Source organism: Solanum verrucosum, unplaced genomic scaffold, assembly GCF_900185275.1.
Source record: "Solanum verrucosum unplaced genomic scaffold, falcon-dt-bn FXZP01000229.1, whole genome shotgun sequence".
NCBI classification, from domain to species: domain Eukaryota; kingdom Viridiplantae; phylum Streptophyta; class Magnoliopsida; order Solanales; family Solanaceae; genus Solanum; species Solanum verrucosum.
The window spans coordinates 4,508,404-4,529,270 of NW_026020011.1; the positions used below are offsets into that span (position 1 = coordinate 4,508,404).

Sequence of the window (20,867 nt, forward strand, 5' to 3'; positions counted from 1 at the left end):
AAAACCTGGTTCATCAAGGCCTGGAATGTTACAGGAGCATTAGTTAACCCAAAAGGCATCACTTTAAATTCATAGTGACCCATATCAGTCCTAAAAGTTATTTTATGGATATCATCAGTCTTCATCTTAATCTGATGGTAACCAGCTCTAAGGTCCACTTTGGAGAAGATCACATAACCATGCAATTCATCCAGTAGATCATCTAATATAGGTATATGATATTTGTCATTTATAGTGATGTCATTTAGTCCCCTATAGTCTACGCAGAACCTCCCGAAACTATCATTTTTCTTGACTAAAAGAGGTGGTGATGAAAATGGAGATTGGCTAAGTTGGAAAATACCCTGATTGAGAATTTCAGTAACTTGTTTCTCTAATTCATTCTTCTGGTAATAGTTGTATCGATAAGGTCTCAAGCTTACTGGTACCACACCTGGTTTGAGAGGGATGTCATGATCAAGTGCCCTGATAGGAGGCAGTAATTTTGGCTCCTCAAACACTCCTAAATGCTTGTCTTAAATGGCTTGAATAGTCTTATCCACCACTTCGTGATCACCTTGGATCTCCGTGCTTAACATGAAAAAATGAGCAATTAGAGCATGAACCTTTTTCAAAAAAAAATTGTGGCACCACTATGTATCATGTTCACCCTACCTTCTTCAGTTATACCCTTCAATATCAATTTATTGCCCTTTTTGCCAATAATGACACATTTTTTCTCATGATCAAACTTGGTTGGATTGTACTTATTCATCCAGTCATTACCCAAAACAAGATCACACCCACCTAGAGGAATAATAAGCACTCTTGGAAGGACCTCCCTTGTATTTTCCACTTAAACCCTTGGCAATGATATGTGCACATGACATAGTTACTATCAGCTATTGTGAATCTTACTGGTGCACAATAACTAGCTTTATAACCTTCTCTGATGACTATGTGTTGATCAATAAAGCCGTGGGTGCTTCATGAATCAATCAACTGAGTGAGGCTTCTATTCTTCACAGTACCTCTCACCAATATAGTATTGACCCCTTGATTGCTCCATGTTAATGCATTCAAATAAACTGCTTCTTGCACTTCTTATTTTATCTCCCCTTCAATACTCAGATCAATATAGGATGGGTCATCCACCTCCGCAGATACTCCTTCAGTAGTCTCTACCTCTCCCATTAAGCAATTCAATTGCTTCGGTCTACATTAATGTCCTACAGTGTACTTGTCTCCACATCGAAAACATAACTTATTACTCTTCCTGTACTCATAAACTTCAGGACTAAGTTTAAAAGCATCAGGTCTACTGGTCGAGCTTTCTAAGGCCTTAGGAAGAGAATTCTGGCCCATAGTAGTAGCAAGCTTAGTGGTAACCTTGTTTCTCCTTTGAACAACTTCAATTGCCTTCTCTTGCATTCTAGCTTTCTCAATTGCTAGCTTAAGAGTAGTTGGTTTGAACATCTTTACAACAAATCTGATTTCCTCCTTTAATGCCCCCACGAAACTATACAAGAAGTGTGCATCATTGAGGTGTGGATTCCTCACAAGCATTTGCGCTTTGAGGTCCTCAAATTTTTCGAGAAATTCATCCACTGATCTTGTTTGAACCGACCTGTTGAATTGTTCAACAATGTCATCCAGCAACTCATCTTCAAACCTACTAATCAACTCGTCTTTGAAATCCACCCAATTAACCAACCCTCTACTCAGTACTAGAGATTGATACCAAGTCTCTGCTAACCCATTCAAATACAAGGCAGCTGCTTCTACTTCTGATGCTCCTGTGTTCTATACAAGTTGAAATACTTTTCACACTTTCGCAACCAAACCATAGGTTTATAACCTTCAAAACTAGGTAACTCTCACTTGGGAGGGGGAATGGGCACCATCTATAGTCTGTTTGGCCTTTGTTCCTGAGCCGAATTAGGCAGTATGCCGTCTCCTTGTTGGTGTTCTCCATGGGCTCGATTTGGTACTCTCTCAAGAGTTGTTAGTCGATCAAGGATCAACTCCAACGTTCCTTGGATCCCCGTATGTGTATTTCGAATCTCTAATTATTGATTAGCCAATACCTCTATTAAGGCATCATCATGTCTAGCCAACCGTTCATCCACCATCCTAGCTCTCGTTCCGTCAGCCATTCTCTACCACACGGGTCACACAGATGTTGCTCTGATACCAAATGTCAGGATCTCAATAAAACCTGACTGTAGTTCACAAATAAGAAGAGAAACTCGTGTTTTTGGGACAATTTTCTGATTATATTCAATAGGAAAATTGGATATTGACTACAAGGAATTAAAAAACTGCACTAGTCTATGATAACTAAAATAAATCGGCATCCATAGTGAGTCTCGAATTTGTAGAAAGAAGAAGAGAAAATCTGGAATTAGAAGAGAGAAGAAGAACAGAGGAAAGAAAGAGTACGAGCAAGAGGAGGAAGATTTACCAGAATTATCACCGAGTGATTCCTCCCTTCTAGGTCGTTATATAACTACTGATGCTGACCATTTTAATGAATCATGATTTTAGCCGTTAAATGCGGACTCAGTTATTATTCAACAACTCAACTTCAATTCCCACTGTCGACATTCCTTTATTTGCCTAATTAATTCTATTGAGCAGGATCATTACACTGGTGTATTTAACTTTTTTACTCTACACTTTACATTGTGATTGTTTAAAAATGGCAATTCATACCTTGACAAATTAACAGTAACTATTGAATTTAGTGGACCATTATATTTTTTGTAATAACAAAAAGAATAAGATAGTTCCTGAAATTTATTAAGAAATTAACTAAATTTGAATTTCATAATGTAATACTTAAAGGCTAGATAGGCTAAATGACATAGGTTGCCAACCACTGCAGCAACATGGGTTGTGGTGCACGGAGTCACGGACTGCTCCACACTTAATCAAAGATCTCAGATTCGAGCCCTGAAAATGGAAAAAATCTTGTTGGGAGTGTCACCCCCGACCGTGCAGCTTTTCGTGAGATAGTATTGGACGATTGTATTTGAGTTGGGGAGGTTGGAAAAAGAGTAGTTCCAGAATGTTCTAGGTATGGCGATGACTTTGCCGAATGTGTTCTGTGAAAGGTTTCCGTGGGATTTAGGGTACACTCCACTAGTGCGTGGATCGTGGGATTGCTTTGGTATTATGGAAATTCACCCTGAATAGGCTCGTAGACTTGATGTTGATCCCTATTTTAGACTATACTACCGAATCTTAATTGCTTATTTTAGCCGCAGGTCAGCATTAGTGTGCTTAGCATTCATTTGAGTAGTCCTGAAGTTACTCTTTCGATTGTTTGATCCTTCATAAATTCCTTCAGATCCTGAGTTGTGGTAATCATATTGGTATTATTGTTGTGTTATGTTGAAATATGATTGGGCCTGAGGTCTTGGTCAAGGACCAGTTGGATTTCAGGTTAGTTTTCTATGCTTTGGAGCACAATGATTTCGATTATGTGCTTTAGGTTGCTTCATAACTCCATTTGAAATTAAATTACTCTGATTGATCACTCCAATTCCTTTTCGAGTTGTTACATGTATAGCCAATGGCAGATTCAGGATCTGATGATCGTGGGTGCTCAATTCCTTTAACATAAAGTTGCTAGCCAAAAGAATAAAAATTCTAGATGCTTACTAATATTTTTATAATTTAGTTAGTAAATGAAATACAAAAAATAGAAAAGTGGAAAAACATAAAAGAAATAAGCAAAAAATTTGGAGTGAAAAAGTATAAAAAGAAGTTAAAAACTATGAAGAAGTTCAGTTAGCCTTTTTTCAACAAAAAGTTACGCTTTTACGAGGATTCGAACCCTAGATGTAGGTCACTAACGACTTTAAAATTCAAGTTTGGACCCAGCGGGACCCTTTGTTTAATGAGTGCTGAGAAATACGTTATATAACATTTTCAGTATTTTTCTATATACATATACAAAGTTTCCGTCGGGATCAATGGGTGCTCGAGCACCCTTCAACACGTGGGTCCGCCCCTGTGTATAGCCTCAAAGTGGAGACAGTCTTCTTACCAAGCTTAGAATTCTGCTGCACCATAATTCTTCATAGATTAATAAGCTCAAAACACCTATATCAAAAGGTCAATGTGCAATTTGCGTGAAATCTATTTTTCAACTTCAAACTAGTAAGCAAGATTCCATAAATACGTAAACATGGTGGGACAAAACAAGAGGTAAATGAAAGGTACAGAAGATAGTCTTTTTTGTTATTATTATTGTTGAAACCAAGTACAAATGGAAGAATAAACAGCTTAATGAAAGGGGCATTACTTGAGTCTTATCATAATAAGAAACAAGGACTATGTACTGAATAATTAGACAAAGTAGAACAATAATCCTTCTTCAATAAAGAAGCAATATATACAAATCAGTAATCAACATCTTGTAATCTTGATAATGCATTTGTCTGTCTCTATACCTTTCTTCTGGAAAATGAGGTATGCTAATCAATGTACCAATACACATCCTCTGTTGGCGCTGCTCTTTCACCTCATTCCACAGTATTGGTGCTTGTAGAATTCAAGAACTGCTCTTCTTTCCTCCATTTCCGAAGTCCCCAATAGGTTGTGCAAGAATGCGCTTCATTGCCTTCACTCCCAGTGGGTTGCCCTTGCTCTGTATCAACAAAAGCAATAAAGTAAAGAAAAAACTCTGGTCCAAATTCTTTACGTTGTCTGTGTATAGGAGAGTTGAAACTCCTTTGTAGAAATGGCAAATTCAAATTACTTACCATTGAGCAGGTGCCTTGACGAACATTGCAGACAGGATAGTCGTGTGGGCAGCAACTGTAGTGGTCTTCACAGCAAGTGGCTCCTTCAAGTGGGCAGCATCCCCAAGAGAAGCAAGAATTATGGAACTGAAGGATACAGCAGCAAGTGGTGCCGACGGGGCATTGAGAATATTCATCACACTCGGTAGGTGGCTTGACTGGAGATGGAGGAGATGGAGTGGGTTTAGGAGGATTTGCGCCTGTCTTTACTGGATATGAAGGCTCTATGGCTAAACCACACAAGCCACTAGACCTGGCAACGTTACGTTGGACTCTGAGGTAGCCCTTCTCTCCCCAGTTAGCTCCCCATGAGTTCCTAACGATCCAATAATCCATGCCATTCTCAGTACCATATCCAGCAACAACTACATCATGATCCACTGCAGTACCACATTTTCCAGTAAAGATACCCTGAAATTACAAGTAGGATAATCGAATAAATAATTGGATGTGATCATTTTTATATCATAGTTTTCGACCTACAATTAGAAGTCTGTCAACTAATATATCTTTGGTCGAAAAAAAACTACACGTCATTGATCAAAAGGCAACAATTTACTGGAAAGACATTAACTTAGATAGGGCAATACGAGAATAGAAACATACAGATTTGTAGTGCTGGAAGTCTCTGCCACCAGCTTCAAGTGCAATGCTCACAGGTTGATGTGCAACAGCCTTTTGCAACGCCTTTTCGTTATTAACAGGAACATCTTCATAGCTATCTATTTTAACAACCTTGGCATTTTTCTGCATCACAAACAAAATGTGTTGCCACTTATTAGTCTAAACTTTAACATTGGTATTTAGTTAAGAGTGCAATTGAAATCAAGAATGTTATACTGACCCTATACTGGTCGCATACGCCATTACGTTCTTTGTAAGGGTAGTCTTCTTCAGTGTCAATTCCTCCATTATTGATGACGAATTCAAAGGCATAGTCCATAAGACCACCATCGCAACCTTCATTGTACGACTTATCACAATCCACCAACTCTTGCTCTGATAGTGATATCAAATTCCCGGTTACTATCGCGTTTATTGATTCCATGGCAGCAACGGCAGAGAATGCCCAACAACTCCCTGGTTCATTTAATCGATTGATTAGAACACAAATATTCAGCCATACAACAAATTTATTGAATTGAAGTATACAAATATTTTGCCATTTTTTTTATGGTTGAGGCACATAATTTAGTGGTAGTTTAGCAGTAAAATTGTTATATCACATGGGTCATTTGGTAGCTGGTTAGAGTTCATAACTCGCAGATACATTGCTCATTTGCCGGTACATAAGTTATGGATCAAATACATAACTATTACTATAAACCAGGTTCATACTGATTTAGATTTGAAATAATTGAGATTATGTATCAACAATAACATTTGTACCAAATATATTGTACAAACAAAGTTGTAATGTAACTAATAGAGGAGTGATGTATCCGAATGTTAAGAGAGAAGAAAAAAAAATATTTTTGTAATTAATTCAAATGATAGGGATTTTGAGAGATTATGTTATCTTAAGTCGTGTAATTACGTAATTTTTCCATTATTATGTGCAAGGATATTCATGTAGCATGATAATATCTAAATTTCCTTATAACTTATAGATGTATTATTAGTTATATAGATTTTTATGCAGAGTTTAGCTATGCGGGTATTAGCTATGCGGATATTAGTTATGTAGGTATTATTTAGTTATGTAGAGATTACAAAACATGAATTATTAACTATTGAATATTAAACTTCTTGTAAATTATTAATATATAATATTTACAAAATAATAATACATGCTAATAAAATGTGGAATATATTGAATAATATATAATGCTAATATTTGATTAGCATATGTACCGTCAAAAAATATTCAATCAAATTTCTAATATTAAAAAAATATTTATATTTGCATAAATAAATAAAAACGGTAAGTATATAAAAGAAATGAAAATGGTCTATATATAAAAAGAAATAAAAACAACAAACGTAGCTAGGAAAGCAGTAAAGTTTCCAATTAAAAAAAATAAAATAAATTAAAAGAAATGAAAATGGTCTATATATAAAAAGAAATAAAAACAACAAACGTATATAGGAAAACAGTAAAGTTTTCAATTAATAAAAATAAAATAAATTAATAGGATAAATATGTAATTTATCATTTTAATACATGTATAACTAATCCTCACATAACTTATTCCACCTTCTACCCTGCATAACTTTATACATAGATTCCCTCATAAGTTATGTGGGTATTAATTATGTAGGACTACAAAAAATGCAACCAAACACCGTATAAATTAATACATTAATAACTTTTATACAACATTTAAATTCTTACCAACCAAACATGATATAGGTTATGTTGACTTTAATACCTAATACAAAACTTCTACCAAACATAGTATAAAGCTAATGCAATACAAAACTTCTACCAAGCATAGTATAAAGCTAATGCAACTTTTTATACATGAATAAGATGTCTCTTGTATAGTAATCAAACGATCCCTAAACTCTTGATATATCAAAGACAGATCTAGAGAGTAGAGAAGGTTCATCTTAACTCCATAAAAACATTATGAGTTGACTTATCGATCAAGAGGTTCAAAATTCATCTTGAGTTTTCAAGTTCAAATTTAAGTATATATATCACTATTTTATACCCCACTTATAGATTAAACTGAGTATGTTATTATCGTATACGTACTATATATTATGCTTGGATATTTGATAAATTTAGATCTATAACCAAATAGTAGTAGCAAAATTAACTCACCACAGCTTCCTTGATCCTTAACACCAACAAGCACACCTTTATCTCTCCAGTCAACTGATTCCGGCAAGCTATCCCCAACTTTAGGAAGATACCGATCACTTTTGTTCTTCGACAACTTCCTCCGGTCACCGGAACTCTTAGTACCCAAGTAAATCGACCTGTACTCCTCATTAGTCAGATCGGCGAATTTCGTCAATCCGAGCTTATAACTCTGATTCGGAACAGAGTTCTGTTCGTCTATATATTTCAAGTTATCCTTGAAGATCTGGAATCTCTTATCCTTTTCTCCTAAGGCGTTGTACGATTTTCCGTGCTCGATTAGCCAGGACTCGTACAACGCCGAGACTTCATCATCGATACGATGGTGAATATGAGTCTCGTCGTAGCTAATAATTGACATGTCGGAAGCGGAGGATAAGGTGGAGAAGATGAGCATGAGAAGTAGAGATATGGGGAGAGTTGAGCTGTGAGCTGCCATGATTGGTTGATATTTTTTGTTTTTCCCTGGATTGTTGGGGGAAGAAGGGAATTGGGGAAAATGTAGAGAAGGTAAGGGTAAAGGGAGAGTGAAGGGGTATTTTTGGAAATGTAGAAGTGTATAGGAAAAAAGATGGAAATGGAAAGAACAAAGGACAAATTTAGTAGGCGTTTGGCCATGCGATATCATATCATGATATGATATCGTGAGATAGAATTAGCATTTGGACATGTAATTTTACGCTGATTCCATCTCATGATTTGGAATTATGAGATTTGATTTCATATTCTCCAAAAATCATGATATGAAATTATATGGTAATTTCATTTCATGATTTGGAATATTTTAATACAAAAATTGATCCAAGAATTTATATTTTGTTAAAACAACCATTTATTTCATATGTAAATAAAATTTATAATCACATCAATACTTTTTAAAATTTATTATTCTCATCGACATAAAATTTATTATTCTAACCAACTTATAGTCACTTTAACTCACACCAACCGTTTGTTAAAGTGATGAAATATTTATGGTCTATGAGCATGAAAATATAATTGCGGATGATATTGACCACAAATGACTCAAAGTAACAATGTTGGTTCGTCTTATCGGTCACATGATTGAGAAATGCAAGTTCAACGTGAGGAAATTGTCTGTACTATGTGGGAGGATTATATTAAAGACTAGTACACTACTATGTTCATTTTTTTTATTAAATTAAAGTTAGATGAAACAATTACTTAAGTGGAGAATAAATAGTTTTATAATAATTTATTATGCAATTTTATAAGTTTTTGTTTATTTGATAAGATTGAATAAACAATTGGGGCTATTTTAATAGTTTTACAATTTATGAGATTTTTATGTTTATGAAAAAATATACAACACAAATATTTCATATCGCATATCCAAACAAAACTTCAATTTCATCTCATGGTTTCATATCATGATACCATATCATGATATTATATCGCATGGCCAAACGGGCCCTTAGTTACTCAATTCAACTTGTGAGAAGACTTCTCATCCTAAATTCAGATTTAATTGAACTCTAACACGAAATCAAATTTAACCAAAACATATACTTAATACTTTCTTTGTTCATGTTTACTAGTTCATATTTAATTTAACATATCATTTAAGAAGTAATAAGTAAAATGTCAATTTTACAGTACAATTACTCTTAATTATTATAAATTATCTCACTAGTTAGAAAATAAATAGGAAATAGTTAGTATTTCCTTCATTCATTTTTGCTCGTCAACTACATATATTTAAATATATTTTTACTTTTCTTATCACTTTAGCATAATAAAGAAAAATATCAAATTTTATCCTCAATATTATTTATTTTTCCTCAAAATTTGAAACTAGACATCAATTAATATGAATATTATAAGTAAAATATTCATATTAATTATTATTTTCTAAAAAAGTGTAAATTTAAAGTAAACAATTAAAATTCTACAAAAAAAAACATTTAATAATAAAAATAAAATAGATATTAAAATGAACATTTATTTTTTATATAATAAAAATAGAGAGAAAAGTGATTAATAAAAGAACCCTCAAAAAGCACAAATCAGTGGTAGGTGGAGAGGCTGCGACTAGAAAGAAAGATATATAAAAATAGAGTAATAGGATTCTTAAAGGTATGTATATTTGATATATTTTTATATTTAATAATTTAACTTTAAATGTTATTTTTATTCATAATAAAATGTTTAACATTCATACAAATACATATGATTTGTTTTGAATTATAACTATATCTTATGAAGTGGAACACAGAAAGTAACCAATTTATCCGAACAAATTATAATTCACTCTTAAATTACATAGTGCATTTATAATATCTTGGAAAGTGAAGCTTTAGGTAGTTGGAAACAAAAATTATTTTTAAAAAAATAATTAATTTGCTCTTTTTATATATGAGGAATAATAAAAAAAAACTTTTTAAAAATGTGATAATTAAATATGGGAGTTGAGATTCTGATATTTGTCCAACTAGTGAGAATGAAGATTTTTTAAAATAAGATTCTCATCTACTGTTTGCACGGTATCAAAGTATGCCACGTTGATTGGATAAGAAAAGACTGAATGGGCCTTGTTGTTCTCTAATGTAGGAGCCATAGCCTATATAAATTGCTCAATGGTGCAATTTGCAGGAAATCTATTTTTCGACTTCAAACTAGTAAGCAAGATTCCATAAATATGTAAACATGGTGGGACAAAACAAAAGAGGTAAATGAAAGGTACAGAAGATAGTCTTTTTATTATTATTATTTGTTGAAACCAAGTACAAATGGAAGAATAAACAACCTAGTGAAAGGGGGCATTACTTGGAGTCTTATCATAATAAGAAACAAGGACTATGTACTGAATAATTAGACAAAGTAGAACAATAATCCTTCTTCAATAAAGAAGCAATATATACAAATCATTAATCAACATCTTGTAATCTTGATAATGCATTTGTCTGTCTCTACACCTTTCTTCTGGAAAATGAGGTTTGTTAATCAATGTTCCAATTCACGTCCTCTGTTGGCGCTGCTCTTTCACCTCATTCCACAGTATTGGTGCTTGTAGAATTCAAGAATTGCTCTTCTTTCCTCCATTTCTGAAGGCCCCAATAGGTTGTGCAAGAATGCGCTTCATTGCCTTCACTCCCAGTGGGTTGCCCTTGCTCTGTATCAACAAAAGTAATAGTGTAAGTAGAGAAAAAACTCTGGTCCAAATTCTTTACGTTGTCTGTGTATAGGAGAGTTGAAACTACTTTGTAGAAATGACAAATTCAAATTACTTACCATTGAGCAGGTGCCTTGACGAACATTGCAGACAGGATAGTCGTGTGGGCAGCAACTGTAGTGGTCTTCACAGCAAGTGGCTCCTTCAAGTGGGCAGCATCCCCAAGAGAAGCAAGACCTACGAAACTCGAGGACACAGCAGCAAGTGGTGCCGACAGGGCATTGAGAATATTCATCACACTCGGTAGGTGGCTTGACTGGAGATGGAGGAGATGGAGCGGGTTTAGGAGGATTTGCGCCTGTCTTTACTGGATATGAAGGCTCTGTGGCTAAACCACACAAGCCACTAGAGCTGGCAATGTTACGTTGGACTCTGAGGTAGCCCTTCTCTCCCCATTTAGCTCCCCATGAGTTCCTAACGATCCAATAATCCATGCCATTCTCAGTACCATATCCAGCAGCAACTACACCATGATCCACTGCAGTACCACATTTTCCAGTAAAGATGCCCTGAAATTACAAGTAGGATAATCGCATAAATAATTGGATGTGATCATTGTTACTGTTAGGGTTTTGTCCTGATTTTCTTACCATAATTTAAGATTTATTTTTCCTTAAAGAAAAAACAAAACATTACCATAAATGGTTTTACTTTTCTTGAAAGGAAAATATAATATTATTTTATATTTGGTTTATTCTCTCCTTTAGGACTCCTTTTCTAGTAAGAAAAGGTTTTAGGACTATAAATATAGGTTTGTTTTCTTCTAACACAAAACAATAGCATCCACAATGTAGTTCTTTAGAGTTTTGTTTATGGGGAGATTTTCTCTCTACAGTTTCTATGTTTTTGATTAGTTTTTAATTATGTAGGCCAATTGGTCATATCCTACAATAATATATTTCTTTTAGTATAATTTTATGTGTCGTCTAATTTATCGTCTTATGCTTTGCAATTGTAAGCTTCCGCATAACGCCCTAATCCCCTTCAGAACCCAACAGTTACATCATAGTTTTTCGACCTACAATTAGAAGTCTGTCAACTAACATATCTTTGGTCGAAAAAAAAACTACACGTCATTGATCAAAAGGCAACATTTTACTGGAAAGACATTAACTTAGATAGGGCAATACGAGAATAGAAACATACAGATTTGTAGTGCTGGAAGTCTCTGCCACCAGCTTCAAGTGCAATGCTCACAGGTTGATGTGCAACAGCCTTTTGCAGCGCCTTTTCGTTATTAACAGGAACATCTTCATAGCTATCTATTTTGACAACCTTGGCATTTTTCTGCATCACAAACAAAATGTGTTGCCACTTATTAGTCTAAACTTTAACACTGGTATTTAATTAAGAGTGTAATTGAAATCAAGAATGTTATACTGACCCTATATTGGTCGCATACGTCATTACGTTCTTTGTAAGGGTAGTCTTCTTCACTGTCAATTCCTCCATTATTGATGACGAATTCAAAGGCGTAGTCCATAAGACCACCATCGCAACCTTCATTGTACGACTTATCACAATCCACCAACTCTTGCTCTGATAGTGATATCAAATTCCCGGTTACGATCGCGTTTATTGATTCCATGGCAGCAACGGCAGAGAATGCCCAACAACTCCCTGGTTCATTTAATCGATTGATTAGAACACAAATATTCAGCCATACAACAAATTTATTGAATTGAAGTATACAAATATTTTGCCATTTTTTTTATGGTTGAGGCACATAATTTAGTGGTAGTTTAGCAGTAAAATTGTTATATCACATGGATCATTTGTTAGCTGGTTAGAGTTCATAACTGGCAGTCTAGCAAATACATTGCTCATTCGCCCGATAAATAACTATAAACCAGGTTCATACTGATTTAGATTTGAAATAATTGAGATTATATATCAACAATAACATTTGTACCGGATACTATGTGGCGTGTACAAATAAAGTTGTAATGTATATAATAGAGGAGTGATGTATCCGACTGTTAAGAGAGAAGTAAAAAGAGATTTTTGTAATTAATTCAAATGATAGGGATTATGAAAAATTATGTTATCTTAAGTCGTATAATTACTTAATTTTTCCACTATTATGTGCAAGGATATTCATGTAGCATGATAATACCTAAATTTCCTTATAACGTATATATGTATTAGTTATATAAATATTTAACATAATAATATTTTTAATAAATACGACAAGTATTTTAAGAAGAGGAAGCATCTACTAAAATCAAGACATGTTGGAGGCATCATAGAATTTTAAAACATATTTCAAACTTGTCAAAAAGCTGCAAGATGCCAAAAGATACAAATTTGTTTGCCAAATGAATAACATTTGAAATCGATGTCTGTTCCCTTGTTTTTTTTGTTGATATTTTTATAATTTTACAATGCACGTCAATGTCATATGGTATTTTATAAAAAGGTCAATTCATGTAAAGTTTATATTGATTTGCAAATTAAATATAGCATATATTATATTATAGTATTCTATAAACATCAATCATTGAGCTTTTCCATAATTATCAAGTTCCGTTGTTTAAAGTTTTTCACCATAATTATCTGTTGTGTTCATATTTGACCCGGAAAAAAATTAGGAAAAAATTTTTTGAGAACAAAATAACAGATTATAATACGTTAATTATTTATTTGATTTGACTTTCTTGTAAATAATTGTTATGCTATTATTATAATACTTTAACTTATTGTGAACAAGTTAAATAAGTTGAGTAAAGGTAGATGATTTTTTTTTTTTGATTTCCACCCAGGAGGTCTATATTGAAGCTTCGACTAAATTTGAATAGTGCATGATCTCTCCTATCACTATACTATAACTCATGTTGGCAAAGGTAGATGCTTAATTCATTTAATTGGTAGTAAAGTGATTAATATGTAGTTAAGTGTTGTGTTGTTTAGTTTTCCATAATACAGGTAATTTTAATATTTTCCTCTTATAATCTTGCTCTTCGATTGTTATTACTATCTCTTTGTATTTCCATAATTGTACAATTATCACGGAATTTTGTTGTAGTCAGTGTTTCTTTTCAGGATATTTTATCATGTTATCTATATAATATTTTGCTATAATTTCATCCCTTTTTTGTTCGATCTGCTTTGATAGTTTCTTCAGTTCTATTATTTATTTTTCGATATCCTTGTAAGACTAAGATTTATGTATACAGTATACTCTAAACTCTAGATATATCAAAGACAGATCTAGAGAGTAGAGAAGGTTCATCTTAACTCCATAAAAAAATTATGAGTTGACTTATAGATCAAGAGGTTCAAAATTCATCTTAAGTTTTCAAGTTACTATATCTGTCACTGTTGTATACCCCACTTATAGATTAAACTGAGTATGTTATTATCCTATGCGTACAATATATTATGCTTGGATATTTGGTAAATTTAGATCTATAACCAAATAGTAGTAGCAAAATTAACTTACCACAGCTTCCTTGATCCTTAACACCAACAAGCACACCTTTATCTCTCCAGTCAACTGATTCCGGCAAGCTATCCCCAACTTTAGGAAGATACCGATCACTTTTGTTCTTCGACAACCTCCTCCGGTCACCGGAACTCTTCGTACCCAAGTAAATCGACCTGTACTCCTCATTAGTCAGATCGGCGAATTTCGTCAATCCGAGCTTATAACTCTGATTCGGAACAGAGTTCTGTTCGTCTATATAATTCAAGTTATCCTTGAAGATCTGGAATCTCTTATCCTTTTCTCCTAAGGCGTTGTACGATTTTCCGTGCTCAATTAGCCAGGACTCGTACAACGCCGAAACTTCATCGTCGGTACGATGGTGAATATGAGTCTCGTCGTAGCTAATAATTGACATGTCGGAAGCGGAGGATAAGGTGGAGAATATGAGCATGAGAAGTAGGGATATGGTGAGAGTTGAGCTGTGAGCTGCCATGATAGGTTGATATTTATTTTTTCCCTGTATTGTTGGGGAAGAAGGGGATTGGGGAAAATGTAGAGAAGGTAGAGTGTTATAAAGGAAAAGTGAAGGGGTATTTTTGGAAATGTAGAAGTGTGTAGGGAAAAAAGATGGAAATGGAAAGAACAAAGGACAAATTTAGTTACTCAATTCACTTTTCACCGTGAATTCAGATTTAATTAAACTCTAACACAAAACTAAATTTAATCAAAACATATAGTTAATATTTCCTTTGTTCATGTTTACTAAATCATATTTAATTAAACATATCATTTAAGAAGTAATAAGTAAAATGATAATTTTACAATATAATTACTCTTAATTATTACAAATTATCTCACCAGTTAGGAAATAATTAGTATTTCATTCATTCATTTTTGTTTGTCAACTACATATTTAAATATATTTTTATTTTTATTTGTCACTTTAGCATATTAAAAGAAAATTCAAGTTTTATCCTCAATATTAATCATTTTTTCCTCAAAATTTGAAACTATACATCAATTAATATGAATATTATGAGTAAAATATTCATATTAATTATTATTTTTTAAAGACACAAATTTTAAAGTGAATAATTAAAATTGTACAAAAAAAACATTTAATAATTAAAAAAAAATAGATATTAAAATGAACATATATTTTTTATATATTCTAATGGATAAGTAAAAATAGAGAGAGAGTGATTAATAAAAGAACCCTCAAAAGGCACAAATTAGTGGTAGGTGGAGAGGCTGAAACAAGAAAGAAAGAAAGATATATAAAAATAAAGTAACAAGTAGGATTCTAAAACGTTTGTATATTTTGACATATTTTTATCTTTAATATAATAAACTAGTGAAATTGTCCGCGCTATATGCGGTATTTATAAATTTATTTAATTGATAAAGAATTGCAAAAAAAATAAAAAAAATATATATAGGAATAAAAGTGTCACATAGTTTTCGAGGAAAAATACTTTCATAAGAAAAAAGGAAAAAAAAAATGTGTAACATACAAATCTTGTAGCCTGTCCTTTGTTACGTATATTTTGTCCATAAATAATTTAATTATTAAAAATTAATAACTGTTATTTAGTTAACATATTTAGATGTAATTGATTTTTACATAATAAGATACACATTTAAATTCAAAATAATTTAGAGAAATTTAGTCCAAGAGAAGGCAATCTTAAAATCAAAAGTAACAATTAGGGGAAGATTAGAAATGGAAGAAAAGAATTACATGTCATGTTTAAATAAAATCATTAAAAGCTAATATCATAGAGATCTATACATTAAAAAAGAAAATGAAAGTCCGGAAATTGATATAACAACTAAATCAAAATTGTGTTAATAGAAATACGATGTAGATTTAGTGATCACAATAATAATTTATATTTGTAGTCATTTTTAAATAAATTATTTAATATTCAAAAGATATTTATTCATGATATTATAAATATCCATCCACGCATTAGCTAATTTTGTATTGCGAAATGCCTTTTAAAGAAGGAGATTGGATCAATACATCATGCTCCCACCATAGTCCTTGAAAAATTGTTTCGTTTGCGGACAAAATTATTTTGAAATTATAATCCTACCTAAATTTATATCTCAAATAAATAGACTATAAATTAATTTTAAATTTGATCCTAGATATTCTACCTTATTCTTGTAACAAATGAATGATTTATAACAATTGTCAAATAAGAAAAAAGCGTGAGCTATAAATTCTCCAACTTTCCACTGATAAGAAAGTCTAATCAAGCATAAAACTTCACATTAAAACTAACTTACACATGCAAAGAAACATATTAAAACTAAAAGAGGAGGAGAAAACCAAATCATAGCTAACAATTCATTAATTACAAAGGTAAAGATTAAAAAAAAAGAAATCTATATAGATTTTTTTCGTCATGCCTAACTTCATAAATTTATATATCTAAACAAAAGGTTTAACTAACATGATACCAAGCATAAGAACTATGTCTGTACCAAAATTATATATATAAAAAAAAATGCTTAAGAATTGCATTGTATAAATTTATTGAAAAGGAGAAAAGAACTGTCATAAGAATAACGATTAAACATTTAAGCATGTAAATATCAATATTAAATTCTATCTATATCCTACTTCAAAAACTACCTTGAAATTACTTGTACTTGAATTGAAACAAAAAATAACCAAAATCATCACAACCACATGAAATTCATTTTTTCATGTTTCTGAAAAATTCAATGAGTACAACAGTAATCCATAAGTCCTATTTCACTAAAAAAAAAAATAGTGTGGAAGTTTTGGTTGAATTTGTGATCTTTGAAGAGCTTCTTGGTCCCTTCTCCTCTTCTTTTGTTAAATACGAAATAAAATCATTCTTTGTCTAGAAAAATCACTCTTTCTTGATCTGAGATTGACTCACACAATAAAGATCTAAAAAATTTAGCAATACAAAGAATGTTGTTATGAATTTGAGTTTTGAATTGTGACCTTGAGAATTTATGGACTTTCTGGTTTTCAAAATATATATACACAATTAAATACTACTCAGTCCTAATTAAAAAACTGACAATTAAATATTATTATTATTTAATATAGTAATAAAATGGTAGAATGTGATAATTAAGCAGGTAAATGTTTTAATTGGATTGGGGAGAAGCCCAAAAGACATGTCATAATTGGGTTGTTACAAAGAAGAAGGCAATGTGTTGTTATAACTTATCATGTACTGCTTTAAATTAAGCAATGAATATGTGGTAATTGCTTTCAGTTAGATGGTAAGAAATAGTTATTTTATTTGATAGGAAAAATATTTTTAAAAATGTTAAAAAAGGAGAAAATAAAAAAATAGGTTTTTTGGCCTTAGAGAGCGTCACATAAGCATGTTTAACATCCAGCTTTATATATATATATATATATATATAGATTATTTTACATTCACACAAATATATATGATTTGTTTTGAATTAACTATATCGTATAAATTAGAACAAAGTAATCAATTTATTCGAACAAATTATAATTTACTCTTAATACAAAGTGCAATTATAATATCTTGGAGAGTGAAGCTTTAGGTAGTTGGAACAAACAAAAAAAATTAAAAATAAATAATTTGCTCTTTTTATATATGAGAAATAATAAATAAAACTTTTCTAAAATGTGATAATTAAATATGGGAGTTGAGATTCTGATATTTGTCCAACTAGTGAGAATGTACATTTTTAAAATAAGATTCTTATCTACTGTTGCACGGTATCAAAGTAGGCCACGTTGATTGGATAAGAAAAGACTGAATGGCCCTCTACTGTAGGACCCATAAGCCTAACTTTGCCTACTATAATTTAATTTTTTTCCGTAAAATCTTAGAAGCTCAGTTGTTTGATTATCTTAGATAGAGTTCGATTCTCATTTTAATTATCTTAAGAAGAGTTCGATTCTCATTTTGTAATTATCCTTTTCTATTTCTTTTTTCATGACCTCGATATAAGTAAAGGTATGTGTATTGACTTATTCAGTAGGATTACTGTTTTAATTTAAAACAATCATCTTGATAAATTAATTTTCACTTCTATTTTTTGTTAAAACTTATATGTAGCAACAGAAAAATAGCAAAACATAATAACAAAAAAAATAAAAATTGTCACATCATGAGAGATTAGTAGTCAAATTTCAATAAAAATAAAGAGAAAAAAATAAATGGCTTCTTTAAATTTGGATAAGTTAGCTCGGTGCCTCGACATACCGAAATTATTCCATATTTGTGATAATGACAAAATAAATGTACTTGAATGAAATATTTAAGTTGATTCAAATATCACTATAAAAAAAATATAACGTTGATTTTCAAAATATATATCCCTATTTAGTAATTATTTTTCTCTCATCAAAAACCAAAAATATAGTTATTTTTTGAATCTTTCATCTTAATATTATAAAACTCTACTGAATATATTATTATTATATTTTTGATCTCGATGCCAATATCTAGTTGCCAGAGGCTAACATGGATATTGATCTAAGAACAGTTACGTTGCAACTTGTGTTTCATTGTCTTTTTGATAATGTTATTTGATTAGGTTGTGGTGGAGTGGTAAGTACTCCTTCATCCTTAACCAAGAGGTTTCGAGTTTGAGTTTTTTTGGATACGGAATCGTCTTTATTAGGGAGCGCTTTACCCCAATATGGGACTTCCCGACGTAAATTTGAATTTAGTCAGGCTTCAATATAGATATCGAACAACGAATGAGAAATAAAAAAGTTATAATTTGATTGCTACTTTTCTTCTTAAAAAAATATCATTAAATAAATCCGATGAAAATAACAAACAAACAAACAAAAATATCAACTTATTTAACACCAATAATTCTAATCAATTAGATATTATATATTATATACTACTATTATAAGATATCAAGAATATTCAAAGAGGTTATAGGAAATATAATTATATTACAAGAACTATTTATATATACTAGTATAGCTAATTTACACGCCATCGACGGTGATTGGTTAACTTATTCTCAATAAATTATATAGAACTAGAAGCTGACGTACAGATTCAATCAAATTTAATAATTTTTAGAACAAAGTTTATATTTTTGTAATAGTAAATTTATTATATATATATATATATATTCAACTACTTATAATTTGATTTTATTTTTGAAATTTTGAAATTTATAAATTTCAAATTCTAAATGGATCCTTTGGCCATTAGTTTTTATTAATATCTTTTGTGTCTTTCGAAAAAAAAGTCGTACTAGATTTAAATTTTTAAACGGAGGAAGATATCAAGCAATGAATCTGGCCATGTTCTATTACCACTTACTTATTATTTAATTAAATTTTAAGTTTTGCCTTAAAATTTACACTTTTGAGGAAAAGTCGAATGAATTGGCCTTTAGGACTAAGTTAACGTTTGATCATATATTTTTAAATATTTTTGAAAAAAAATGGTTTTGGTGAAGTTTCAATACATTTTTTGGTCATAATTTTTGGAAAACATATTTTACTTTTTTTTAAAATGAAACATAATATATATATTTCAAAAAAACTATTATAAATATTCAGAAGTTTGACATAATTTTTATAATGAACTAGATAATATGTTATTTAAAAATTATAATACGATATTTTGGAAAAAACTAATAATAATAATACGATTATCATCTATTATATTTAGTTACAAAGACCATCGACGCAAAAAGATAAATGATAATGATGGTATATAACTATCTTTTACTATAATATTTTCATATTCTACAAATAATCTTTAACGAGAATGAATTTAATGAGTAGTCGGGTAGGTAGATAGAATTATAGTTGAAATCATAAAGGATGATTTATTTATTTATTATAAAACATAAATATTTAGGGTAAGTTTAAAATTTTAAAAGAATTGAGAAACTAGAATTTGGCCCCAAGACCATTTTTTCCAGATTTTGGGTCTTGTGTTTTTTTTCCCAATTTTTTCTTTGTCAAAACATGACAAATTTTATGACTGTATTTTTCAAAAACTATTTGCAAGAATTATGACTAAACGGTCCTAAGACACACGCAACCTTTTAATTTGTTTTATTACTCCCTTTTATTTAATTTATATGTGTTATCGTTCAAATTTTGAAAGTTAAATAATTTTTCGATAAATATTTGATGATAACTAGTTCAAATAAGAAACTCATACAGTGAATAATTCATGTATGAAACTAAAAAATTGATATATTTTAGGTGTATGAGTTTCTTGTTTGAACAATCTATCATCAAATATTTATCGAAATACATCCCAACGAATATTTACTTTTCCTAGGTTGAAATATCACCATTGTTCAGATAGAAAAAATGAACAATTGATAACTACAATACGGTTCTATAAACATTTGATGATATTCCAGATAAAAGAAATATCGTACACATAATATTTCAATATAAAACTCAAAAATGGAAATATTGGTATTGGATATTAGGTGATATATATGAAGTATCTTCCTCTACTGCTCCCTCAAAGGTCCTTAAATCGTGCACTCAATAACTTCCCAAATAAACTAAAACTTGAAAAAGACAAATAATAAATTAGAAAATTAATCTAAAAACCAAACAGTTGTAAATTGAAAGTGGCTGGTGAAGAAAAGAGAAAGTTAAGTAAAGGTTCTAAT

General features: G+C 31.1%; 1 protein-coding gene across 4 annotated transcripts; it reads right to left on the reverse strand.

Moving 5' to 3' along the window:
- Nucleotides 1–4,201: 4,201 nt before the first annotated feature.
- On the reverse strand, nucleotides 4,202–14,772 carry LOC125820407 (low-temperature-induced cysteine proteinase). 4 transcript variants are annotated; one of them, XM_049499837.1, is made up of 6 exons: nucleotides 14,235–14,772; nucleotides 12,177–12,412; nucleotides 11,939–12,079; nucleotides 11,040–11,301; nucleotides 4,752–4,939; nucleotides 4,202–4,636 (listed from the first exon to the last, which is right to left on the reverse strand). In XM_049499837.1, exons 1-6 carry the CDS (start codon nucleotides 14,710–14,712, stop codon nucleotides 4,541–4,543), a joined length of 1,401 nt encoding a protein of 466 aa, XP_049355794.1. In that variant the 5' UTR covers nucleotides 14,713–14,772; the 3' UTR covers nucleotides 4,202–4,540. The 4 variants fall into 4 exon arrangements, with proteins under 4 accessions (XP_049355794.1, XP_049355793.1, XP_049355792.1 ...); XM_049499836.1 differs by lacking the exons at nucleotides 11,040–11,301; nucleotides 11,939–12,079; nucleotides 12,177–12,412 and adding exons at nucleotides 5,397–5,537; nucleotides 5,635–5,870; nucleotides 7,561–7,979 and having other exon boundaries at nucleotides 4,752–5,201; nucleotides 14,654–14,727; XM_049499835.1 differs by lacking the exons at nucleotides 11,040–11,301; nucleotides 11,939–12,079; nucleotides 12,177–12,412; nucleotides 14,235–14,772 and adding exons at nucleotides 5,397–5,537; nucleotides 5,635–5,870; nucleotides 7,561–8,070 and having other exon boundaries at nucleotides 4,752–5,201.
- Between the last annotated feature and the right edge of the window lie 6,095 nt (nucleotides 14,773–20,867).